General features: G+C 31.2%; 2 protein-coding genes across 3 annotated transcripts in view; one reads left to right on the top strand and one right to left on the bottom strand.

Moving 5' to 3' along the window:
* The window catches only part of LOC115891014 (ATP-binding cassette sub-family G member 1), a 97,611-nt gene extending 74,650 nt beyond the window's left edge, over window positions 1-22,961 (top strand). Inside the window, exons 4-10 of the mRNA XM_030911403.1 lie at window positions 6,311-6,497; window positions 7,725-7,929; window positions 7,990-8,177; window positions 11,213-11,468; window positions 19,175-19,329; window positions 19,386-19,655; window positions 22,042-22,961. Of these exons, the coding sequence (XP_030767263.1) occupies window positions 6,311-6,497; window positions 7,725-7,929; window positions 7,990-8,177; window positions 11,213-11,468; window positions 19,175-19,329; window positions 19,386-19,655; window positions 22,042-22,542 (1,762 nt within the window). The 3' untranslated portion in view covers window positions 22,543-22,961. The remainder of the gene's footprint in view (window positions 1-6,310; window positions 6,498-7,724; window positions 7,930-7,989; window positions 8,178-11,212; window positions 11,469-19,174; window positions 19,330-19,385; window positions 19,656-22,041) is intronic.
* A 1,553-nt stretch (window positions 22,962-24,514) lies between these two features.
* LOC115891003 overlaps window positions 24,515-27,946 on the bottom strand; it is a 19,712-nt gene continuing 16,280 nt past the window's right edge. The window contains exon 7 of one of the 2 annotated variants that reach the window (XM_030911387.1): window positions 24,515-24,568. Coding sequence is in view for 1 of the 2 variants with exons in the window: in XM_030911388.1 (XP_030767248.1) it covers window positions 24,601-24,788 (188 nt within the window). In the remaining variant the exon portion in view is untranslated. Of the gene's footprint in view, window positions 24,789-27,946 lie in introns of both variants that reach the window. The other variant, XM_030911388.1, reaches the window with a different exon arrangement.

The raw sequence follows: 27,946 nt of genomic DNA, 5'->3' as shown, positions 1-27,946 counted from the left end.
ATGTTTTGAAGAGTAATAATTTTTCGTCCGTACGTGTATAAAACTGCTGAGTGGAAAAATATACATTTCCGTGACTTTTTACGTAAAGAATGTCTCTTGGTAAAGATCGCTACGAGCAACCGTTCTTAAGATAATTGGAATGGAAACAGTTAATACATGTCATTATTGACCAAAAATAAACACGCTGAGAGTAGAGTAGTTATTTGACTGAAAAAAAAAAGAAAAAATGATGAATATTGACTCAAATTTATTTGAAAATAAATTTGGGAAATTTTAATTTTTTAAAATTAGGTAATCATAATTTTTTCTGCGAATAAATGATGATAAAACAGTTTCTGTTGAACTTTTGGCACAAAAACATTTCAAATTTATGATTTCAGTCTAATAACAAAAAAGTTATGTCAATGATGACAGGGATTGATAATTTCGATTGCAAATATGAACTCGTAGTGACTCTTACCAAGAGACCTCTTTTGCGTAAAGGACATCGTAAATGTATATTTTTTACTCAGTCATTTTATACAGGTACGGACGAAATGTTATTAGTCTTTAAGCCAGTAAAAAAATATGTAGGTGACGCCCCCTACAAGTAGGAGTCACATTGGCATCAGAATCAAATTTCTCATGTTAAAAAACTCCTAGACACCAATTTTCATTCAAATATTGACTTTACTTCATAAATTATTTGGAAAAAATCGAAATAAAAATGAAACTTCTACACCCTGTATCTCAGAAACTAAGCATTTTAGGACATACATTTATACGAATTTTTAATTCATATTTTATGACAAATTAACCGGCCAATAAATGTTACCCACGCTGCTGTATCACGTTTGAAGTAGGGTGGGCCAAATTGGACACTTTTAAAGGGAAATACCTCGGGAAATACCCTTTTCTATAGAAGATAGACGAAAACTTATGAAGTGTTATCAACAGAAAAATTGATTTTTTTATTTGGGACATACTGTATATTTTTAATTCACTGAAAAAGAACTTAAAATTACCTTTTCAAAAATATAGAAAACTTGATAGTTTGTTCAAGTCTCCTTCGAAATATAGAATTTTTAAAAGTTCGCCACTTTTTTATAGCAGAAAACATATTTTTTCAGCAAGACAACGCTGAAATTACCAGAATTTTTTTGCAGCCAATTTCGAAAATAAACTGAATTGTTAACCAGGGACCGGTGGCAAGTATAATATTAAAAATATACTTAAACCATTAAATTCTACATAAAAAGGTGCTTTGGAAATGTTTTCATAAAAACCAAAAGTTTTCCATGACAAAATAGTTACAGCGATTTGTTAAAAATTCTCATTTAGATGTGCGGTTTTTACCATCATGTTTTTGATGAAAATTGAGCTCCAGACGCCGATATTAGTTTTCGTCTATCTCCTATAGAAAAGGGCGTTAGTTTAAAAGTGTCCAACTTTTGTGTGTACACTTTGGAAGACACAATAATTAGAGGCAATCAATCATTTTTTTGGATGCTGAATCCGAAGAAACTACTTACAAGTTATAGTAAACCAAAAATTCCATGATAACATAAAATCAAATTAAGTTTAAACTAAATTAAAATTGGTTAATCTATACTATACATAAAATCCTTATATATACTATACCTATATAAAATCCTTAAGTGACTGACATACTGATTAATCACGATCCTGCTCAAACCACTCAACGTAAGAAGCTCATTTTTGGCATACAGGTTGATTCTAGGGTGTAGAGGTTCGATAAGAAGGGATTTTTCGAAATTCCAGTTCCAAGGGGGTGAAACCACCCCTCAAATATTACAATATTTTTTATTTAAAAAACGGTCAAGTTTTCGAAAAAAACGCTTAAACACGTATATTTTATTTTGTTTTTTCACATATTTTAAGATTTTTTAAAAATGTATACTTTGATTAATCACGATCCTGCTTAAAGCGCTTGACGTAGAAAGCTGATTTTTGGAAAACAGATTGACTTTAGGGTGTAGAGGTTCGATAGGAAGGGATTTTTCGAAACTCGAATTCTAAGGGGGTGAAACTATCCCTCAAATATTAAAATATTTTTATTTAAAAACCGGTGAGTTTTTCGGAAAAACTCTTAAACAGGTATATTTTATTTTGTTGTTTTTCATATTTTAAGATTTTTTATAAATTTTTACAGGATGTTTCATAAAATATGACCATTGAGTAATCACGATTCTGCTTAAACTTCTTTGACGTTTAAAGCTGATTTTTGGCAGACGGATTGACTGTGAGGTGTAGAGATTCGATAAGGAGGGGTTTCTCGAATCTCAAATTCCAAGAGGGTGAAAATGCCCCTCAAATATTACAATCTTTGTTATTTAAAAAACGGTTAGTCTTTCGGGAAAACGCTTGGACAAGCATAATTTATTTGATTTTTTTACATATTTTGAAATTTGTTAAAAAATCATACAGGGTGTTCCAAAAAGTTGGGTAATTTCTTAACCACGATTCTGCTTGATGGAAAAAGCTTATTTTTGGCAAACGGATTTTTCGAAAGTCAAGTTCCAATGAGATGAAACTACCCCTCAAATATTACCAAGTTATTATAATAATATCGCCATATTGTTTTTTCTCATGCTGACATAAATGTAAGAAAATTTTAACCAGTTTGTATGTTAATGGAAATTCTTGCTTTGCTTTATCACCACCATTACAAATGATTAATTCGACGCGAACGAAGTCGCTGGTACACGCTAGTATATCCATAAAATACCTAAATATTTATATAATTTATATTAAACACATTTTATAACAAAGCGCATATATTTCTAAGAAATAAATTTCCATACTTCAAAGTTCAGATGCAACAAACAGGACAAAGATGATGAGTCACTTTAGTAGCTTGAAAACGTGGGTGATGGACTCGATACCCTTTGATACCGCGTCATATATATATTTTTTTGTTTTATCTTGAACTGTTTGTCATTTATTGAAATATTTATCTGTAATATTAATTATTAATTATTTACAAGATAACAAGCGTTCAAAGGTTGGGCTTAAAATATTACAGGCATTCTACTTATGTTTTCTAGTGTCGATAACATTGTATCAAATAGTAAATACTTTAAAATAATAGAACAAACTATTGTATATATTTTCCGTTCTTTAAAGTTCACTTTTAAGTATTTAAAAAGAGAACACACTTGTCTAATTTGCATATTTTCTATATTTTTTCTGTTGAAAAACAGAAAAAATTGGTCAAGTACGAGTCGGACTCGCGCACGAAGTGTTCTGTACCATTCATTATCTATACAACATTACACACTATATTATTATAAACTTTTTTCCGATTTAGCTGAAATTTTGAATGCACGTATGTTTAAGCTGTGGTATAAGTAATTTAAAAAAAATGAAGAAACACATTACTAAAAATTGTATTAATCAATAATATATATGTAAGAAGTAAAAATATATATGTAAAAATATGTAAAAATTAAAAAAAAACGATTAAAAAAAACTCGCCTTGACTAGGATTCGAACCTGCCTTACTACGGCTCCAACGTCATAGCAGCGTAAAGTCCTAACGCTTTAACCACGCGGCCACCGAGGACTTGAAAGATTCTATGTAAAATTCTTACTTAAAACATAATGTTTAGTGAAAGTACTTTTTTATTTATAAACATTTATTTAATTCTGTTTTTAGCATTTGTTCTTATAGCGGCAACATAGATACATTAGGGAGTTTTCGTTGCTTACAAATTGCAATTCCGGTTAACGCTAATTGACAACTTTGACATTTCAATTTCGATTATCGTATATCGTAACCGCTAACTGCCGATATTTTACGGACGATAGCCAAAGCCGTTAACATAGCGGTACGCATGCGCACTAGCGCAGTAGAACACAACATTGACCTAACCTAGATCTAACCTAACCTCGTTCTATTTTGTTTATGTTTTGATTACTTATTTTATCTGTGTTAAACTCGTTGGGAATTCTTAGTGCTTAGCTTTGCACTCTTGGTCAGATAATATTTCTAGGTTAAACTCTGCTCGATATTCGATGTTGTTTTCAAATCCCTCCAACAACATATAGCATCCTCCAAATCCGATTCATTACTAGAGTCCAATAAAATTAAATTGTCCATCCTATATAGCGATACCCAATAAAGTCATATAAGGCACTTTCAAATCAAACAACAATACAAAAACCAAAAATCAAAACACTACGCTACGGGCTGTGCTCTCAGTCAGCTGTCAGTTTTCGGTTATCGTATCGTATGTCGGCTCCGAACCGATGAACCGAAAGTCCGAAAACTGTTTTTTTATCTGTCAAAATAGCGGTTATGGTTACGTATCCGTTAACCGTACCGTTGAATTTTTTTAAAGCAACAAAAACTCCCTATTATCTGTAAAAATTTCAACTGTCTAGCTATAACGCTTCATAAGATAGAGCTTTGTAACAGACGGACGGACAGACGGATAGCAAAGTCTTAGTAATAGGGTTCCCGTTTTTACCCTTTGTGTACGGAACCCTAAAAACATGGATTTTTTTATAAAATTGTATATTTATTGTTTATATTTCATTTGCAAACAGGCAAAGCTAATTTCCGCTCATTAAAGTTGCTAAAATTTACTTATATTTTTTTCAGTGTTGACAAAACGACAATTTTGTTAGACATTCTTCCATTTTAATTCAGTTTTATTATTTTATTACCGTTTTTTTTTATCTAAAAACCTTAAACAAATAATATTGATAAACAAACCTTACTGTACAAAACAGATGTAAACAGAAAAATGGTACGTTACCGCTGATTTATTAAGAACGTATAGTAACGCAGATAGTATATGATTATTAATAGTTATAATTGTATACGTCACTGGCAAGTCTTGCTATTGGATCGGTATTTACGTATGTGGAAGTGAATCGCGTAGAGATCTTATTAAGTCGGAGTGAGAAAAATGCGTCGGTGTGCTGTCACGGCGTTGCCACATTTATCGGAGGTACAGGCTGGTTGAAAGACCCCTTTTTCTAAATGTTTTTTTCGGAAGGATAACTAGATAAAATCATTAGATCTATTTCTGGGAATCTGAAATCGAGTTATAAGAATATCGTTATGGTGTCTATTTTTTTTATAATGACAAAACGTCAATAATCGCGGTAATTTGAAAGTCAACTTTTTAACACATATCACGCGATAACTCAAGAACTACTTTAGATATTGAAACTTTCTTTTTATTACTCATGCGGGGAAACTAGTATCTTTTCGCATTCTTTTGGAGTCGAAAAGACGCTAATTGCCCACTTCACAATTACCACACTAGTTTTGAGCAAATTTAATGTCGATTTGAGTGCGACAAGTAAACTTCTCGCACCCAAATTTTCATTGGCACACGCACATTGACAAGCAAAAAGCCAGTCTCGAAGTGTCAATATTAAAGAAGTGAGGTTGACATTTAAATATTTTTTGTTTATTTTATTACGTTGCTTTTGAATATGTCTCTTTTATTATATTATAACCACCATTATGAAGAGAAGCAACGTTATAATTCCTTCATTTTCTACTCTAAAATTCGATTTAAAAATTTGAAGTGTCGAATGTCATCTTTTGCATTCATCTATGGGGTGTTCCAAAAGTTGTTTTTCTTGTCACGAGATTTTGAAAGTTTCTTTTGTTTACATGATGAAATATAACAAAAGACACATACTAAAAAGCAACGTAATAAAAAATAGTATTCTCGTGCGAAGTTGTCGATTGCCCACGAGAGCGAAGTTGAGCGCACGAGCGAAGCGAATGCGCTCATTAGTTCACACTAGTTGCACAATATACTATTTTTTTTTCTTTGTTCGAATCCTAGACAAGATGTTTAAATGAGAAAAAATTGATAGGCTTCTTTTTTTATTTAAAAAACGCGTTCATCAACTTGCAGTGCATGACATTTTTTGTTTGTAAAAATTTTCACATACTGTCTGCGAAGAAAATATAGCAGAAACATTAAGAAATATAAAAAACACAATCAATTAATTATTTCTAATGGATTTTGAGACATCAACTTTTGAATTCAAAGTTCAAAAAACTCCTACCAATGTGTAGCACAAACTCAATTCCACTTATTTTTACCAAAAGTGGTAAACTTCTAGGCATTGTTTAATTTTTAACTTGCATTTAGTAATTTACAAGCTATAATAAAATTACAACAGTTTGTTAATAAATAAACAAATAAAGTATTATATGAGATGTACCAACATTGAAATATATTCACACCGAAATATGAAATAGTTTTTAGTTAAGTAATTTTATGTTCAACTCTACCTAACTAGTTTCTTAAGTAATTTTATTTATCTCTTCTTTCAGAACTGATGGAACAAAAGGCCAAATCCTCATGAACGGCAGTGACAGAGATCTGAGTCAGTTCAGGAAGCTCTCAGCGTACATCATGCAAGACAATCAGCTGCACAGCAATCTGACGGTGGACGAAGCCATGAATGTAGCTGCCAAATTGAAAATTGGAGAAAAACCCAGTCACGAACGAGAAGAAATCGTAAGATATCTTTAAAAATAACTAATTTGGCATTAAAATACGCTGTTTTTCGGCTGATCTGAAAACATAGGCTTTCTATCATTTTTCTTTCTAGAAATAACAATGTTCAAGGCTAGAAAATATGACAAAAAAATATGACAGAAAGTATTATTACAGTACATTGCTGATTCGAACGATAATTTGCTGATTTTAAGTGTATTTTGCTGGTTCTAAGCATTATCAGAATAAAAAAAATAAATATTATTAGATTATTTAAGAAAGGGAGATTTTCACAAATCTAATATTTGTCATAACATTCATTAATTAACATAACATTCATGGGACACAGGGCACAGAATAAATTTTAATAACGCCAAAATTATAACGAAAGAAGCGATAGCCTCTAAAAGTAAAATAAAAGAGGCTTTTTTAATACAATCTAATAAAAATAAATTTATTGCTTATGCATCTGTAGATGTTAGTAATGTATGGCAATCGCTTCTTTGATTTTAAAGAACATAACATACGTAAAAATTAAAAAGTAATCATACAGAAAGTTTGGGGTTTTTTGGTTTTATCTTATTAAGTAATTGCTATCATATTTTTTTAAACAATGTTTATACCTTTATTACGGGTTTATTCCTTTAAAAAAAACTTAAACCTTTACTCTTAAAACAAACTGGCCTAACCAGCAAAAAAGCCTTAACGTTTTAGGGGGTATATCTCCTCTCATAATACAAAAATAAACAAAAAAAAATAAAGAAAAAACTATAACAACAGAAAATATAACTACAGAGAACACTAGTTTTTCTAGCAGACATATACAGGGTGAGTCTTAAATAAGTGCAAATATTTTAAGGGCTGGTAGATCTCGATAAAAGTAACATATTTTCTCTTTACCGTTTTTTAAATAAATCTAAAATAACTGAGATATTTTACTTTAAAAAACTACCAAAAAAAAATTTTCAAAGTGTGGAAAAATGGACTTTTCTGGATTTTCTTTTTTGTAAATTTAATCTACTACCTATGTTGCCATATTATCAACAAATTATATTTTTTAACAAAAAACTAAAAAATTTTCCAAAAAAAATTCAAAAAATTACAAATTCCAAAACAGAATTAAAATAATCGTGTTTCTGGGGTCGAAATATACTACCCCTAAAAATATTTGCACTTATTTAAGACTCACCCTGTATATTAAAATCTCTAACTGATAAACTGGTATTGCATTATTCTTTTCTTGTTTAGATATCGGAAATATTGGATACGTTGGGTTTACTAGACCACAGAAAAACTATGACCAGTGGTCTGTCAGGTGGCCAAAAGAAACGTCTCTCTATAGCCCTGGAACTTGTCAGTAATCCACCAGTAATGTTCTTTGATGAACCCACAAGTGGCTTAGATTCCTCATCTTGTTTTCAGTGTATATCTCTGTTAAAAACTTTAGCTAGCGGTAATATATTACTATTTTTATCGAAAACGACATTTTGATTTATTTTTTGTTCGTTTAAAGGTGGCAGAACCATTATTTGTACCATCCATCAACCTTCTGCGAGGTTGTTTGAGATGTTCGACCAATTATACACTCTTTCCGATGGCCAGTGCGTTTATCAAGGTTCGACGAAGAGATTGGTAGAGTTTCTTGCTAATTTAGGGCTTCAGTGTCCCTCATACCATAACCCAGCTTCGTACATTATTGAGGTAAGTGCTTACCATAGATAAAATAAAATAACCATCTATTAAGATAGATAGGAAGCTGAATAGTAAAATGTTGAGTCAAAGCGCCCCTCCGTATCCTTAGTCAAGACTACTTTTCTGCTCTAATAGTCCAAGAAATTGACCTTCCAATACGAAGTAAAAACTTGAATTTTTGATATACAGGGTGCTACAAATTTGAGGTACGAGCATTGGTATCTCGGAAACCGTAAGAGATACGAAGATGGCTAAATTGGGGCAAAGTTACGCTTTAAGGATGTTCACCAAGATGTCATCAAAAAAGTTTTAAAAATTTCAAGGATTGCTGAGTTTTTTGAAAATCAATTTTATTTTTTCCTGGCGTTACTTTTTAGAAAATCAAAAAAACTAATTGCACATTCTCATGGCTACTTTATTAGGGCTATCTGATAGTATTTTTATATTTTCAAATTAGCTGATAATTTGTGAGATACAGAGGCCAACTTAATTTTTTTAAATACGGACCTGCATTTTTTATTCCAAGTTTTGAAAGAACTCGGTCTCCTGAGTACAATGATATGCCACACTTGATACTTTTTTTTGTTTTAGGTACTTTAACAATAACAAAACTATTTAATTATTATTTAAAATAATTTCAAGTCCGACTCTGGCTTTTTAAATTATTTAATCTGATTATATTTATCTCAACAATATGGATCAGCGCTAATTAACATTGAATAAGGAAAATCAAGCCAATTGAAAGATTCAAATAAATAATATCCAGGTCAGCAATTTGAAAATATTATTTTTAACTTTTTTTATTGTGAATTTGAAATCTCCGTGTACGATCTAATAATATGCATAATATTAATCGTAGTTATAATAAATAAATCAACTTCTACAAACTAGTTTCCAATGCTCTACATGTTCGAAAGGGTTATCCCCGTTCCTAATGCACAAAAATGTATTTTTCGTTCAATTTTATTTATAGCTCTTTAAACATATCTTCGTCTTATACTTCCGAATGCATTCTGTGCTCTTTACTGTAAATGTTGAAATGTATTGATATCACTTTTAAAAATGACGTCAAGTATAATGTCCAATAATTTTATATTATTGTATTGCATTTGATTTTCCGTATTCAATGTTTTACCCCATGTCATTGTTAAGTTTGAAAGCTTATCAATATTGTAACAATGAATAGATTAAATATTTAAAAAAAAAAACAGAGCCGGACTTGAAATTAGTTTAATTAAATTGTGTTCAAAAATCCGAAACAAAAAAATATTAAGTGTGGCATATCATTGTACTCAGGAGATCGAGTTCTTTCAAAATCTGAAATAAAAAATGCAGGTCCGTATTTAAAAAAATCAAGTTGGCCTCTGTATCCCACAAATTATCAGATAATTTAAAAATCTAAAAATGCCATCAGTTAGCCCTAATAAAGTGGCTATGAGAATGTGCAATTAGTTTTTTGATTTTCTAAAAAGTAACGACAGGAAAAAATAAAATTGGTTTTAAAAAAAATCCATTTTTCCCAAAATAACTCAGCAATCCTTGAAATTTTCAAAACTTTTTTGATGGCATCTTGGTGAACATCCCAAGGCGCAACTTTGCCCCAATTTAATCATCTTCGTATCTCTTACGGTTTCCGAGATACCAATACTCGTACCTCGAATTTGTAGCACCCTGTATAAGTTACTTTGAAAGATCTAAAAACGATTTGTGAAAGATTTTTTTTTAAATTCACCCCCGAGATGGGGTGAAATAAATTAAAAAAAAATATTTTTTTTAATTCACCCTTAAGATGGGGTGAAATAAATAGAAAAGGTATTTTTTTAAGTTTTGGAGAAACTGTAAAGACTAGAAAAAAATCAAATAAGAATTGTAGAGCATTCAATTTTACATATTAATAGTCTCTATACTTTTTTTGCTCAAAGCAGTACTGATAGGGTGTCTAGAAGTAGGGGACAATTTTTATTAAGTCCTTACCGTTTCTCTGAAATTTGAAAAAAAAACATTTATTTTTTTTCACCCCATCTAGGGGTGAATTTTAAAAATATGAATTTTTCAGCTACTTATAATTTTTTTTAAATTTCTGCTATCATCCCCTAGCTTCTAGCAACCCTATCTCGGGTAATTTTGATCTGAGAAAAAAAAGTATAAAGTTCATTTCTATATAAATTTTGACGCTCCACAACTGTTATTTGAACTTTTTTTTCTAGTTCTTACCGTTTCTCCGAATATTCGAAAAAATAATTTTATTTATTTATTTCACCCCTACTCGGGAGTGAATTTAAAAAATCTTTCAAAATTTTTCATTTTTCTTGGACTATAAATGTTTTTTATACAAGGTGTTCTAGAAATAAGTGCAAGTATTTTAACTGGTAGTATTGTTCAACCCCAGAAACACGCCTATGTATTTTTTTTTCGCGAAAAAAATTCGGAATTTCTCAAAAAAATATTGGATTTTTTTTAGTTTTTAGTTAAAAAACATAATTTCTTGATAATATGGCAACATAGGTAGTAGATTAAATTTACAAAAAAGAAAATCCAGAAAAGATCCAGTGGTTCTCAAAATTTGAGCAAAAGATCATTTTTTTTTGGAAATTTTCAAAGTAAAATAACTCCGTTATTTTGGACTTATTTGAAATACAATAGAGAGAAAATATGTTTCTTTTATCGAGATCTACCACCCCTTAAAATACTTGGACTTATTCCTGAAACACCCTGTATTTATATTTGTATCCAAAGGATTCATTTGTGAAGTTACTCTGATACATTAGTAGGTGTATCAGAGTAACTTTAATAAAACAAAAATATATAAATTTTACAGTTTATTAAAAATAATTTTGTCTATAAACTAGTAATTAAATCACAATATTTTTGATAAAACTTACATAAATATAGTTAACAGAAATATATAAAAACTAGCTGATTTACATGCTGCTGCATAATTACAGTGGCTTATTTTAAAAACGGAATAATTTTGCAGTAAGCACTTCAAATATAATAGTGACTATTTTTTAAATTCGTTTTTGCATTTAATTTATTATGATTAGATCGCCTGTGGTGAATATGGCGACCATAGCAGGACTCTGGTCAACGCCATAGAGAACGGCAAGTTAGACGTTAGAGAAGGAGTACCATTGCCAAAGTTCAACGTAAACGATGGCCTCAATAATGCGAGCAAATTTGCCCATGACATTAAAAATATTATTCCAGTTATGAATCCCGCTGGTTGGAAGTCCGACCCTGTATATAATGCAACTACAACGCCGAGTTTGCCGGAAAATGTAGTCAATGATATCGCCAAAGGTACGACACTGTTTTCTTTCTATTACCATTATCCTGTTTTTATTTAAATTATTGTAAAGGGAATAATTTCAAATTGATTCGACATAAATTTACCTTAGAACCCTATATCATATATATAGTCTATAAAATGAATAACTTTGAATTTTGACCATTATTTCTTACCAACACGGCAAATATAAAATCCCTCTGTCAAAAAAGTTACTGATATTCTTTAAATTGAGTGCCTGAACGAATCAGATAGGTAACTCTTTTTACTTTCGTGAAATAGAAAAGGAAAATAATAAAACAAGTGATAGTTCTTTCTCTTTTACCAAAAATCTACACGAAATGTCATAATTGTCAAAAGTAAAATGTCATCAGCTTTTGACATTTCTAAATATCAGACCAATGCCGTCTCTAATAGAACAGCCTCGGAGCGGGATTTATGACATCACGCTAGTTAGATACTATGGATTAATAAATATGTGTTATACATGGAAAACATAACTATTCCTCGTATTTTTGGTTTGTATTTTAAAATCAATGTTTTTTTTTTCAAATACAAACCAAAAGTCCGAGGAATAATTATATATAATGTATTCTACAACGCCGAGTTTGCAGGAAAATGTAACTAGCAATGATATCGCCAAAGGTACGACACTGTTTTCTTTCTATTACCATTATCCTGTTTTTATTTAAATTATTGTAAAGGGAATAATTTCAAATTGATTCGACATAAATTTACCTTAGAACCCTAGATCATATATAATTCTTTTTTTGTTGAACAGGCGATGTTTCTACTGTATCATCCTTGTCGAGGACCTATCGTCCACGCGCCAAATTTGAACATTAATTTTAAAAATTTAATTTGTAAAATATAATATTTGAACAATAAATTGAATGTTTACTGTCACAAAAATTAAATTATATATAAAGTACATTTAGCCACTCCGTACAAATATCAATATTCTTAGGAAATCTAACCAGAAAGTATCCATGGGGTTTAATATAATTAAAAGAACAACAGAATACTTTACTTGCCTATGAAAAGATAATTCGGGGACCTTTATATTAGAACTTCCTTACACCAAACACTTTCTAGTCATTTTACGAGTATTTAAAAAGTCCAACAAAAAAAATAGAAAGATAATTACAGAGACTTAAAATTAATTTCTCACTGAACACACTTGCATCCTTGGCTATATAAAAGCGGTCGATAAAAGAGTAATTAATTCAATTTTCAAAATAAAAAACGCAAAAACAAGCATCGTTACACAATGCAAATAAAATTATGACAATATGATGACAATGAAAAGTTGGTTTCCATAACAATGTATTATTTGTACATTCTAAACCGTATAAAATTGCGATTATTTTGGAAATACGTACAACTTTTACTGCGCATGCGCAAAGTAGGGTTCTCGGAAAAGACAAACCTATTGAACGTTTCATAAGTGCAATAAAGAAGGTTTGAAATTGGCATGTCGTGATGTTGGAGACATATTTTTTAATATTACACTTTATGGGCGTTGATTTATCCACGTAAGTATATTGTCAAGGTGCAAGAACAGTTAACCTAATAGGACTGCTCATTCAGCCAAAAGTGTCGGCCAGGTGCATGCGAAAACTACTCGCTTTGTGACGTCATTGTAGCCCTTGTCATGGTTATTAGTCTTTATCCGGCAACCAATAATACACACACGTGCATTATTGGTTACCGAATGCAAAAAGTTCATTATTTAATTTATTTATTTAAACACCTTATATGTATGCAGTATAGAAAATTAACTGTATAAATCGTATTAAATACTCGGATAATGCATTTTTAAGAACAGCAGATCCCAGCATCACCTTTTGCAAGCATTCTTTTTAGAGTACTTCCATATTTTGCTTTAAAATAATTAATAAACAAAATCGTGGGCACTTAGTATGCACTTTGTCACAATCCACAACACAAAATGAACGTATTTATACACTCTATAGCTCTAAAAAACTTTAAAGACACCTTTTTCACATTTAAAATTGACAAAATAATTAACTCAAAATTTCTCAGCTGTTATTTTTATAAGTTTACCATAGGCAACTAATAATACACACCATCATGACAAGGCCACGAAGGCTTTGACAAGGACTACAATCACGTCACAACTGTCAGCTGAAGCGCGGGAAGAGGCGAACGTACGTCTTATGAGGATGAGCAATCCTATTAGTTTACCGTTCTTGGTCAAGGTGTATGTGGCTAAACTGTATTACTGGTTGCCTACATAACCGCAACGTGCATTGAGGAACCTGGCGAATTCGCCAGAAAATAAAAGAATATTACAGAATTCTTTAGAACGTTCCAGAAACACTCGCCAGAGAGTATATAAAGCCCGCGCTTGGCAGTTGGACAGTTTGAAGTTTGAATATACCGCGTTTGGAAATTGTGAATTAATTGGCGAAGGTGCCAGAGTTAGAGTAATAGTAGTTGCATAAATTGTGTTTTATAATTAGTATAAATTGTGTGTACAGAGTGAGAAAGAAATAAATTCGTTAAGTATTTTATCGTGAGTTTAAATTAGTGGACCCACGGAATCCGTAACAATATTATGAAAATAGGGCTAAAAGTAAAAAAATATAACACTTTAAACTTGACGAAAAAATTCTCCGTTGCGTTTCTTCTTCTTGTTTTATGATGGCTCTGCTACAAGGCAACCGCCAGCTTAATTTGAGAGTGACCAAGATGTTGACTGGCTCTAAACCATATCAAGGCCACTGATTCTTATCTGATTAAATGTATAATGGGTAAATTTTAATATAAATAACTTCTATGAAGGTAACCTGTGACTGTAAAATGTTATTTCTCCAAAAAATCCTTTATGGGTATTTCGCCACTGCACTGCAAGAAAATCTACAAAATAAAATAGTTATTTTTTGTAAACACTTCTGCGTTAAACCTAAACGGACACTGCTTGTCAGAAGTTATGTTTACAGTTATACAAATTTTCCTAACAAAGAAAAAAATGCTTAACGTTTCGGAAAGTTTATCTCTTTCCGTCGTCGGAAGCCAAAAAATACAAAGAATAAAGGAAAAAACTATTTAAAATATTTAAATTCAACTATTCGAGAACACTTGACTTTTTTTTAAAACAGATACGTCTACAAGAAACCGTTGACGTTCAAAGGATTTTTTTGGAGAGATGAATCCGCCACATAGGTATGGACATTTTTTAAAATTATCAACAAACAGACTGCATTCGGAAACTGGAACAAAAAAAAATAGAAAGTTGGGCTTTCTATTTTAAACAACTTTAAGAATATATAAACAAGTGAAAATCTTAAATAGGAATCATGATACAGAGCTTTTTCGGAACACGGAATCATCTTGTATGTATGCATTAATTTGTAGATGTATGTTTATTTAAATACTAGTAAACGCAACTAATTTAAATGGGTAAACTTTGTAATATATCTTATTAACAAAACAATGCAAAAAGTTTTATAAAAATTAGTTTACTTTATTATCATCAAAATTATCATTCCGGAAATCCCAAAAAAAGCGGAAAAGCCACTCACAAATAGTTTTTTTTTATTAAAATGTGATTAAACAAATACTTCAAACTTTCTGAGTTGCTTAAAGAGACTAAGAACTGTTAAAAAAATCTTGGGAAATAAACTATTATTAGTGAAAATATGAATAAGTTGGTAAAAATCTGTAAATTTTTGGACTAAGAAATGTTTGCCCATTTTTTTTATTATCATAAAATACAGGGTTATTCACCACATACGACACGGAGTATTGTAGCTAAACGATTAGATTTTTACAAAATGTAAGTTTTGAGTTCGTTGAAGGACTATTAGAGCTACAATTCAAAAATATTTTTCCAAGATACAGGGTGTACCAAATAAATAAAAAATATCAAAGTTGTATTTTTTTAAACGGAACACCCTGTATATTATTAAATTCTTAGTTTCTACGATTAAAATAAAGACTATATAAAAAAATAGATAGTTTCTATTAATTTTTCACTTGGCTTAGACAAAACTGTAAATATTGATAGTGGGGTAGGAAAATTAATTTCAATAAATTTTTGATATAAATCCAAATTAATCAAAAAATTTATAGGACATTCTAAAAAGATATGATTTAGGTCTTCAACAGAGCCACACTCACAGTTTAGATCTTCCTTCACTTTAATTTTATATAATGGTTCCGTTGCGTTTTTTTTTTCAATATTTAGTCAATTAACCCTACTTTTTACTTATTAAAAGAGAATTTTATTTGCTAAGAAATTGTGCATAAACTTTTTGAGAACAATTAAAAAGTGGTACCCTCTATAGAACAAATTAGAAATGCCAATAGAATTTACATTGACCCTAATTAAAAAAACATTCCACGTTGCCGTGTTAGCATCTTTCATGGAATATTTCCACCAATAAAGCATACAGAGTGACAATTTGAAAACGAACAGTATTTAATATTACCTCTACTGATGATAGTATGAAAATTACGTCAATTTACATTTATCAAGGGGGACAATTGTTGAGGCATTTGTTGTCGTGTTGCTTTCAACCCTTTGGCCCCCAGGGCGTCTACCCCTAAAATTTTAAATGGCAACCCCTATTTCTTTTTCCATGTTTGTGTTCCTTATAAAATTCTCACAAAAATAATGCAGTTTATGTAGAATTCTATAAGAAACAACAATTACAGTTGAGGGTTGGAACCTTTGGTGTTACACAGCAAAATAAAACACTAACTCACCACAATACACCAAAACACTTTTACTTTTACACTGGACACTGTTAGCCTTGTATGTATATTTTTAAAGTAGATCAACCTAAGACGTTTATGGACTAAGACTACTAGATGGCAGGACCGGTTTCCCTACAGAAATATTTTTTTTGTTACTCTGAATTTTGAAGCTACCAATAAAAACAGAGAAAATAAAAATCGATAATTTTCGGACTGTGCCAATTGGTTACTAATCTACCAGATATTTTTTCTAGATATGCTATAAAAGCTGGCAATTATACAATTCGACCATTGTAAATACCCGACAAATTCTTCAACGCCGACGAGGCCGATGTTTCTCACTGATAAGAAATAAAAATGTTTCTATAGATAATTTTCGAGGTATTTTTTCTTTCTGAATGCACATTTTAAAGTATTTTATATTCTTTGTCCCCTTGGCCTATTATCCTGGTCGCACGTATGGAAGTTCTGTTTCTTCTAGTTTTAGAAAATGTTCTTATTTCTTTTTTCTTTGCAGTTGTAGTGTAAAATTAGACTAATTTATTAAGTTTAATTATAGTGTTTAGTGTAGCATGTTAGTGTAGTCTACCAAAAATTGTTTAGTAGTGTTTTTATAGTTTATTTTGTAGTTAAGTAGTAGGTGAAGGGATAATTTTGTTATTTTTTCTTTTTGTTTGATAAATTAGTAATCAAATTGATAATTTGTTCAGTGTAGAATACAAGAATAAGTAGTTGTGTAGTGTTTTTAAGAGATTATATTCGTTTATTTTGTAGTTGAGTAGTAGCTGAAGGGGTATTTGGGTATTTCTTCTTTTTGTTTTTCTTGTAATTGTAGTAGTTCTATTAAGTATTGTGATAGATACACTATATCTTCCTTCAACTTCGTTGAAAAGTGCGTTATCATATAATCTTGGTTTTCTGAAAAAAATCTGATCAAATTTATTTGAAATTAAATTAATCTAGTCTTATTAATCAAATTAAACTAGTCAAATAATAATAATAGTTAGTTTCAAAATACTATACAGGGTGAGTTTCCTACGATGTTCTCTATGGGTATCTCGGAAACTACTGGAAATAGAGAGTTTGGGGAGTTGGTTAATGGGGAAAGAATTGCAGTTTTGTGGGGTCATAAATATGCGCCTTTCGGATTTTTGAAAAAGTTTATCGCTTACTAGATATTTCGAAAAAAAAATAAATTTTGGCTATTTTAAAACTTGTCCCTAATTCCATTATAATATATTTTAGACAAAAAGTTTTCAGATACAAGTTGTAGATAATTACATACCTAATGAGTTTGTGTTTTCTGATTTTTTCTAAAGCCTGTAATTTTTGACCATAGTTGGCCATGACTTCATAAAAATCACCATTTTTAAGCTTTTCAGCGATATAGGTATATATGTTTTTATCGAAAAATTACAGTTAGATACAGAGTTATAGTTATAGCCAATTCTTTTCTTTCTTGGCTAATTTCACTTAGTCATGGTATTCTTACTCTGTTATGATTTATAACATAAAAACACAGAATATATTATTAAACGGTTCGTTACGATTTACATTACGCAAACTAAAATTTCATAATATCACTACCCCATACACTTAAGTTATTTTAGAATTAGCCAAAGTTTAAATTAGCCAAAGTTTTTTTTTCGAAATATCTAGTAATCCATGAACTTTTTCAAAAATCTGAAAGGCGCATATTTATGACCTCACAAAACTGCAATTCTTTCCCCATTTAACCGACTCTCTATCTGCAGTAGTTTTCGAGAAACCCATAGAGAACGTCGTAGAAAACACCCTGTGTATTGAAAATACTGAAGACCATAATATGAAACAGAATAAAAAATAAATTTAGCATTAATTAAATTATTTTCCTGATACATTTTTTTAATGAAAATGTACTTGAATTATTTCAGTTAGAGATGTATCCTGCTTTTAGAAAGTTTTATGGTTTAACGGGATTTGTGTGTGAGTTAAAATAATGAAATTTTTAGTTTTTATAATTCTTCACACATACAAAGTTAAAGCAAACTTGATTTTAAAACTCTGGCCATATTTTACATTAATAAAGATTTAATTGGTGTAATAAAGATTTAGTTGGTGTATTAAGTACAATATATTTATTTTAATGTCAAATAATATTGAAGCAAGTTGCAATTTTTTGAACATTTAATCAAGAATGTAAAAAGTTTTATGTTTGGTTTGGTTTGGTTTGGTTTGAAACCAAAACAAAAAAAAATATCGTAAAATTCGTTAAACAATCAATTTAGAATAAAATAATCTAAGAATGAAATGATTCTTTAATAAACCTGCATTAAATCAAATTAAAATAGATATGTAACTTTTTTTGAATATTAATTATCAGCAATTAACATTATCATAAATTATAAATACTGTACCAACATATCGAAATAATAATTTCTTTGTTAATACGGTTTAGAATTCTTAAAATAACAGGCAAAAAATAATCCACAATTTACAATAAAATAAAAGTTTCGTTTAAATTTATTAATCAGCTGATCACTATTAAAGTTCGCAGAAACCCGGTCTATATTATTACATTACTCTGAGGAAAATAACGAAAATAATCGATATTTTTGACTCCGCCCCGAAAGGTTCACGATTTGTCCTCCAGTTGGCAGCACATTTTGTCTAGCCGGTTGGGCAACTTTAAGAATATATAAACAAGGCTGTTAGTTTTCAGTTTTTAATCATCTGCTGATGATGCTAACATGGTTAGCGAAACGCGCGTCCAGTGTAAAAGTAAAAGTGTTTTGGTGTATTGTGGTGATTTAGTGTTTTATTTTGCGGAAGGATTAAGAAACGGACGGTGTTTCCGTTGAGATTTTTTTTAATACAGTTTTTAATAGCCGTGGCACTTAGCGATTTATATATGTTATTCGTTATGGAACTTAGAACATTTTACAAATAAAACATGAAAAATCAATTTTTTGGCACTTAGAACATTATTTACTTCAAATCTTCAAATGTATTTCAGGAGCAGTAAAGGATGACCTTGAAAAAACCAACGCCGAGTCAGCATTGTTGGGCAGCAATTCCTTGGACATAAAACAGCCCAGATACGGCAACACTGAATGGCAACAGTTCCTCATTATACTAAAGAGGGCCCTCCTGTTCAGCAGAAGAGATTGGGTATGTTATCTTTAAACAAAAATCAGTACAAACTAATTTATTTTTATTTCTTCCAGACTCTGATGTACTTAAGGCTTTTTGCCCATATCTTGGTTGGTTTTCTCATTGGCGCTCTCTACTGGCAAATCGGAAACGATGGTTCTAAAGTGCTATCAAATTTGGGATTCCTGTTTTTCAATATGTTGTTTCTGATGTACACTTCAATGACGATTACTATTCTGTCATTTCCGCTTGAGATGCCCGTGTTGTTAAAAGAACATTTTAACAGGTGGTATTCGCTGAGAAGTTACTATTTGGCGATTACAGTATCGGACATGCCTTTCCAGGTAAGTTAGAGAAAAAATTATTTTTTTCATAGCAACTGTTAAAATTGCCTTATATCTATCAAAAATAGTATAGTTCAGTCATTGGGGATCAAAAAAGGGGCCTGCTTGGAAAAAAGTCCGGAAGTTTTGAAACTTTGCAGGTTTATAGGTTTTGGGGTCCCTAACTAAAATCCATAAAATGCACATTTCCAGACTTGCCGCCGGCGCCGCCATCTTGCCAAGATGGCGCCCAAAATCGGTATTTTGTAAATATCTCGAAAACTATGCGTTTTTCGCAAAAATTTGAAGAGAGCAAAATTAAAGAGAATAAAAATAATAGTAGGAATAAATTTCCTATAAAAAAGGTTATGTGAAAATTTTCGCTAAAGTCGACCGTTTAGGCACAAAATCCCTGGAAATTTTACAGTTTTGCATAAAGTATGATATACATATAGTCGATTTTCCGAAATCAAATGTCGATTAGGGTTCACTAAAACTAGTTTTAGTTTAGTTTCTTCAATTTTGTCATGAAACAGCGGCGTATCATTAATTTGCTCATTAATTTATGAATAACTAATTGTCGTGTTGGACAGCATTTATTGCGAACTTACCACCAGGTTCAGCAGTGGTCTGGTTGTACTAAAGATGCCCAAGAATGGGGTTGGAAGAAAACAAAAACAGGCATTACTCCTGTCACAACGTTGAAACATCCAGTTCCAAAATCCCTTTTGACATTTTTATCCTATAAATGCAAAACCAACAACTATGGTAAAGCCTGCGGATGCAGAACAGCAGGATTAAAATGTTCAATGATTTGTGCGTACTGGAATGGGAAATCCTGTGACAACGTCACTGAAGTGTCACTCGACGAATCCGATGAAGAGGAGTTGGACTTGTCTGTAGATATCCCTCTAGCGGCTGAAGATGAAGAGTTGGACGTTGGACGTATTGAGAGACCACCTTGATGAGCCCAGCACAGCAGATACGATCGACTTTGACATCAATGAGCCAGATCCGTCGGGCTTGTTTGGCAGATAAGTTAAAATTTTTAATTTATCTAGTGGAGTAGGCCTCCGGGGAGACCACGTTAAAATAAACGCGCCATGTACTTTACCTCTTGGGTGGTATGGAAACAAGTACACATTTTCAATAATTAAAATTAATTATTCGGAAAATCGACTATATCATATTTTACGCAAAATTGTTAAATTTCTAGGGATTTTGTGCGTAAACGGTTGACTTTAGCGCAAATTTTCATAAAACCTTTTTTATAGGAAATTTTATTCTCTTTAATTTTGCTTTCCTCAAATTTTCGCGAAAAACGCATAGTTTTCGAGATATTCACAAAATACCGATTTTGGGCGCCATCTTGGCAAGATGGCGGCGCCGGCGGCATATCTGGAAATGTGCATTTTATGGATTTTAGTTAGGGACCCCAAAACCGATAAACCTGCAAAGTTGCAAAACTTTTTTCCAAGCAAAAATCCCCAATGACTGAACTAGTAGCAAAATAGTACTTTAACCGGAAAGGTAAATTAAATAAAACACTTTAACAGCGAGGATAGGTTAAAAACTTTATTTCGTCCCATTGCTGACAAAAGTCACTAATTTTATTACTTCCGAGAAAAAAGCGTCTAAAGATGAATTGCATTGCATAAAGATGTTATAGTTAGTAACTATTCAGTATTAAAATAAAACATAAATAGCCAGAAATCGTAGTTAATGACTTTTGCAATCGATTCTCCGCTTAAAAACATAGTTAGTGATTGAATTTGGTTGTTCGGAAAAATGTTAGTTAGTGACTTTTGGCAGCAATAGGACGATTTCTTCTCGTACGTTTTTTAATTGCTTCCATTTCTGAATATTTTTGTATTCCTTTTCATAAGTTATTCGGGATTTAAATGGAAGTAGTTTGGATATGGCGTTTGTCGCCTCAGCCTAAATATCTGTTGGTAATTTACTTATTTCGTTTTGAGCCATTTCTGGCTCCAATTCAATCAGCATCGATACGAAAGAGAATTAAAAAATATTGACTCAAAACTGACAACTAAAGAGACAGCTTTATTTATTTGTCAAATTACATAGAAACCAATGCCAACCCAGCTCAATATTTTTTCTACTCGTAATAAATTCCTTGAAATAATAATTTCTGAATATTTTTTAAAACGTAACTCGCTATGGAAAAAAATATTGTTTTATACACGACGATAAAATTGCATTATCGTCTCCCGAAATTATTAAAAAGTGGTACTCGCGATTTCATCGCTCGTAAATTAATCTTTTCGCTTTCGGATAAAATACCATTTTATCGTCTTGTATAAAAAGAATGTTCTTTTTAATTATTATTTCTTATCTTTTTTTTATTTATTTTTTTTTACAGTAGTACTATTAATTAATTTTATTACAGACAATCTTTTGTGTGATCTACGTTACCATCGTCTACCTGATGACAGCACAACCCCTAGAATTCTTCCGCTTCGGTATGTTCCTTTCGGCATGTCTTTTGGTATCTTTCGTGGCCCAAAGTGTTGGTTTAGTGGTCGGAGCTGCCATGAACGTCCAAAATGGCGTATTTCTTGCCCCTGTCATGTCTGTACCATTCCTCCTCTTCTCTGGCTTCTTCGTTTCCTTTGACGCGATTCCTATCTACCTCAGATGGATCACATACCTCTCTTACATCAGATATGGGTTTGAAGGAACGGCTTTGGCTACATATGGCTTTGACAGGGTCAAACTTCAATGTTTTATCAGCTATTGTCACTTCAAATCCCCCATAATTACTCTAGAAGAACTTGATATGGTGGACGCTAGCTACACAGTGGACGCTGTGGCCTTGGTAGTTATATTCTTTGTTTTGAGAATCGCGGCATACTTGTTCCTTAAATGGAAACTAAAAACCAACCGTTAGCTTATTTGTTAGGCGTAAAATAGATTTTTTTTATTTTATTTTGGTTAATTTGAATTTATTTCATCTAAAAAAAACGTTAAAGTACTTTATTAAAATAAAAGTCGTTAGGTATATATTTCTTAGGCAAAACTATATTTTCTGATGTTATATAAACAGTTTAGGGGCTGTGAAATTTGTTAAAAAAATAATAAATGTTGTATAAATATGCTTGCCAGTAGATTAATGCCCAGGAAGAAAAAAATCCATGACTTAAAAAAATCATATTTCAACCAAACTACATGTTTGATTGATGATGGACCAATACTATAATGTTATATTTTTATATATTTTGTAGATTAGGTTTAAATATACGTATATTGGATAGGATAGTTTCTTTTTTGTATTTTTATGAGGGTAGTGAAATAAAATTATTACCATTTTTTTCTGTTAGAATTTATTTTATTTCAATAAATAAGTTATAATTATTTTATAACACCGATAACAACTGATACGCTACTGAAGCAGGTAAGTCAAACTGACGTATCTAAATTCTTTGACATTTAATCTTTGACAAGTAATAAATAAAAGCAAAACTGTAAGAAAAAATATATAATTAGTTAATTTTAAGTGAATTTCATAAATTATCAGTTTACTACACGTATGTATATTATAAATAGTCACTTACTAGTGAAAAGTTATTTCATTATTTCCCTCGATTTTTGACCGAGATCTACCGCACGCTAGGAAAAAGCAAAAGCGAAAACACTCCTCCAAAAAGAGGAGGGAGCAGAGGGAGCAACAGGGCAAGAGAGGGAGCAAGAACCTCTCACCTGTTCTCCGGCAGGGAGAGAAAAGAGCCAGGATGGAAAGCCGTCCAACACCGGGAGGCAAGCAGGGACATATCACCAGCTTTGCCGCTATTGCTGGACAAGTGAAAATGGCGGTGCTGCCAAAGGATTTCCCAGAGGTTGCTCTGACCACCGACCAGCAAACGTCTCTAGAAGAGGCTATACTGGACGAAGTAGTAGCGATCGGATCGCAACACAACGATCTACAAAATGTGGGTCAGCTGCGTTTTCCAGGGATACACTTTCGGGTGGGCATGATCCTCAGAGATTGTGTATCTCAAAAATCGGCGAATTGGTTGGTGGAAATCGCACCTAAGCTTAAAAATTGGCAAGGGCCGGAACTGGTTGCAGTGTAGGGAGAAAACATCCCTAAATGGGTGTCCATAACTGTCTTTCTGCCGAGGAGCAAGGAAAAAGACACCACCTACCTGCTGAGCCTTATCCAAGGTCAGAACTTCAATGTAAGGACATCGAGTTGGCGAGTCATCAACTCGAGGGAGGAGGGTCATGGTCAGGTCCTCACAATAGGAATTGACCTCAAATCCAAGGAGGCATTAGAGAAAGAGGGACATATATATCCTCTATTATAGATACGGGACAACACCGGTATCAGCTCTAAGGAGAGACCAAGTTAAAGAGGTGGAGAAAATAGAGATAGATCCTCCAGCCTCCACCTCACTCCAACTGCGAAACGCCAAACTCCAACCCTCGGAGGAAGAACTGTTGTCAGAGGAGGATGGGAAATACCCTGTCCCCTCTACAACAGGGGTATGATGGGTTATAGATTGTGTGATGACTCAAGGAAGGGGAGCACAATAGATAACCCCCTTTACTCATTCTACATTCTACCGCACGCTATACAATTAACTATTTTACAGTTTTTTTCGGTAAATCACAATAGTGTCACTGTTAATTTAAGTTCTGCTACAAAAAAATTTCCTTCTAGATTTACTACCTCTAAACAACTACCAGTTGTAGAATAAATAGTAAATGACATAGAATAAGCTTACTAAAGACTGAAAATCCACAAAATTTCAAATCAAATTCAAATGTATCAAGTAAATGGTCAAACAGAAATGTCAGGGTTTATGATTTAAATTTATTTCTCTGGTCAATTTGAAGTAATCTTTGGTGAAATAATACCAAAATTTAATACATTCAGCAGTATATTTTTGATTTTATTATGAAGTTTATATAAAATAGTAAACATGTAAAACAAGTTAAAATATATTCAGTCTTCTAGTCCTTTCTTTTCAGTTTTCTTGTCGTCTAAATCGACATTCATTTCGGGGATTTCGATTTTCTCAACATTTATGTCAGAATTAAGTGAAGACGAGAGGCTTTCCAATTTTCCGGATACTTCTTTAAGGGCATTAACTTTTCGTACTAAAACTTCTTCCTTTGAGTTTACCTTTGCGGCTGAAAACAACAAAAAGAGAATTGACTTAATTTAAATAATTTATAAACATATAACATGGAAGGGTGTATATATAAATCCGTCATGCGTCATCTCTTGTTATTTTTAACCAGATTTATTGGTTTATTTCAAAAATGACAGATCATATTTCAATATTATTGGTTTAACGGAACGATGAACGACAAACGGATGCCGCAGCCGATGCGTATGAACTCGACTTAAAATTTTTGAGAGTTGTCAAACTCATGCCAAATTATAGGTTATAGTTTTGTGTCAAATTATGTCAAATAGAAATGATAACTATTTTGCATTTTGGACTGTGGTATTACGTGTTTTTTTTAATTAAGTGGAGAAAAACTCAAAGGGGAAATTAAGTGTTGACCCAGACCATAGTTTACAGTTAATATTCGGTGCCCAGAGACAGTTTGCCAAAGATTATGGCCAAAGAGTTGTATTAGCCACAAATAAAGTTTGCATACTATCTTGTATATGATACCAAAAACTGGAGTATCTGTAAAATAGCAACACACGATAGGTAAATAACAATCATATTGAATAATTATATCAATAAATGTAACAATAAATGCAGTAAGTTGTTTGAAACACGGCTTGAAAGCAGAAAATATTTTTTATATCTTTTTTGTATGTGGTGTTTTTTAAAATACACCCTTGCTTGTTTTGTATTAACACATACTGTAATTGTTTTTAATAAAATAACTCAATTAGATTTTTTCAATTTTATACATTTTTTTTCACAATATTTTGAAGCAATTACTTGTCACTCAAATTTTAAATATATTAATTTTCTGCTATGCGTTCCAATTGTACCAACTTATTTCTTTGTAAAATAAAATAAACTACTTTGAAAATAAAATGACAGACACATCTATCACTGTCAAGGATCTTGTCGTTGAACAGACTATATTTCGCCACTGTAAAAAAATCGGCTTGTCAGCAGTGATTTACTATTAGACAAATTTGCCTAACGGACAAAAAAATGCTTAACGTTTCGGGAAGTATATCTCTTCAAGTTAATTCAAGTCGGAAGCAAAAAACACAAAGAACAAATAAAAAATATTTAAAATATCGAAATACAACTATTCAAAAACATTTTAGTTTTTTTTTCAACAGATCCATATATAAAAACCGTTGACTTTCTGTCAAAATGACATTATATCAAGTTACACTTCAAAATTAACAATTACCTGATAACAATTACTTAATGAGGAGAAACTAAAAACGCTCAAACTTTCTGTATGATTATTTTTTAATTTATTTTTAATTTTTACTTGTGTTCATTAAAATCAAAGAAGGGATTGCCATACATTGCTAACCTCTACAGAGCAATACGATTGTTTTTATTAGACTGCATTAAAAAAGCCTCTTTTATTTTTCGTTTAGAGGCCATGGCTTTTTACATAATAATTTTACCATTGTCAAAATCTACTCTGTGCCCGGTGTCCCATGAATGCTGACAAATCTTAGGTTTGTGAAAATCGCTCTTTCTTAAATTATATGTCTATAAATTAATTAAATAGTTTCTTTTCTTTATTCTTTGTAGTCGAGTAAAAACGATATGAAAATGTGTCAAAATATTTTTTGGAGGTATAACTACATCATATCTATACAGGATTATCAGTTAGGGCTTTGTGCATGTGAAATGACTAATTACGACCTTTTTGGGGGGGTCAGAAATTTTTTATCTCGGAAAATGTCAAAAATCTGTCAAAAATTTATAACCATGTTTTTTTACCTTTCCTACGCGATAACTCCTAAACTAATCAACTTATTCTCATACTCTTTTTTTTAATCGATTGAGAACACATAGGCGGTTATAGCTGAAGTAATTAAAGTTCCATAGTGAGTGTGTTTTCTTTTGGAAAATGGATTAAACTTCAAACATTGACTTTATTGTATCATGATTTTCGGTAAGCGAGAAACTTTTTTATTTGAAGGAATTTTTACATAGTATCTGCGTATGAAATAAAGTAAAAATATTGAAAAAGTTTTTAAAACTTGGTACAATCTTCTATTGCTAATACTTTTCTAGTTATCCTAAATTAAATTTACGAATAGGCCGCGCGCGAGACCGCTCGGGCCTCGCCGCCCCGATACTCTTCGATTTTATTTGGTGGCACGGCGAACGCGAAGTTCCGTAAGCCTATTTCTGATTATGTGCATTGTACCTGCAGTTTGAAATTTAGTACATTCTGTACGTTATAAATGATTTAGTTATGGACTGTTTAATTTACAGAAAAACTATTAACGAAAATTATAAGTTTTTTATTAAAAATCCTACTATACGAGACCTAAAAACTATCATAAATGCTGCGGAAAAAGGCAAGATGATGTGGCTGTGAAATTAAGCTAAAAAGATGATAATATAATCTTGGTTTTATATATTAATTAATAATTGTTAATGTATTATATTAACAGTTATTAATTATTAATGTATTATATTAACAAAAAGAAAACTAGTTAAATATGAGATTTGGATATTATAATAATGTGTTTGATATGTGATAAAATAGGAAAAACGGCCAAACATCACAAATTAACATCTAGACAGACAGGTATCTTATGTTGTTAACTATGTTCATAAGTTTTTTTAATTAATTAATTGATATGATTAATTAATAAAATTGATATATTCACTAAAAATCCATAGTCAGTATTTCTTCTGCCAACAGGGCTGAATAATTTCTCATAAACCAGAATAATATTAATTATTTTTATTTACCGTAAATCTTTTAATACGTGAGACACAAAAAAAATGTAGATCAAAAAAATTATTGGATTATTTAATAAAAAATTAAATATGTATTTATTTAAGTTTATAACCGTTTATGACCATGAATTTTTCACTGACTTAGATAATATTAATATAGTTTAAAGATATTTTTATAGTAACTCTTCCGGCTTTTATTGTTTGTGAAAAAAATGTTGTGCTGTTTTCTTGTGTGCTTTTTTTTAAATAGGTAATTATAGTTTTTGTGTTATAGATAGCAATTCATTCATCATGTGAAATATGTTATAAATGCTATTAAATACATGTGAATCACATATACATATTTTAATTTCTAATTCTACGTTAAAATTACTTTTAGTAAATTTTTTGCATTTTAATTGAAAGTATATTTATTTTTAATAAATATTTATT

Source organism: Sitophilus oryzae, unplaced genomic scaffold (genome assembly GCF_002938485.1).
Source record: "Sitophilus oryzae breed Bouriz unplaced genomic scaffold, Soryzae_2.0 scaffold_942_pilon_pilon, whole genome shotgun sequence".
Lineage (NCBI taxonomy): Eukaryota > Metazoa > Arthropoda > Insecta > Coleoptera > Curculionidae > Sitophilus > Sitophilus oryzae.
This window is presented reverse-complemented; position numbering and strand designations above follow the sequence as displayed.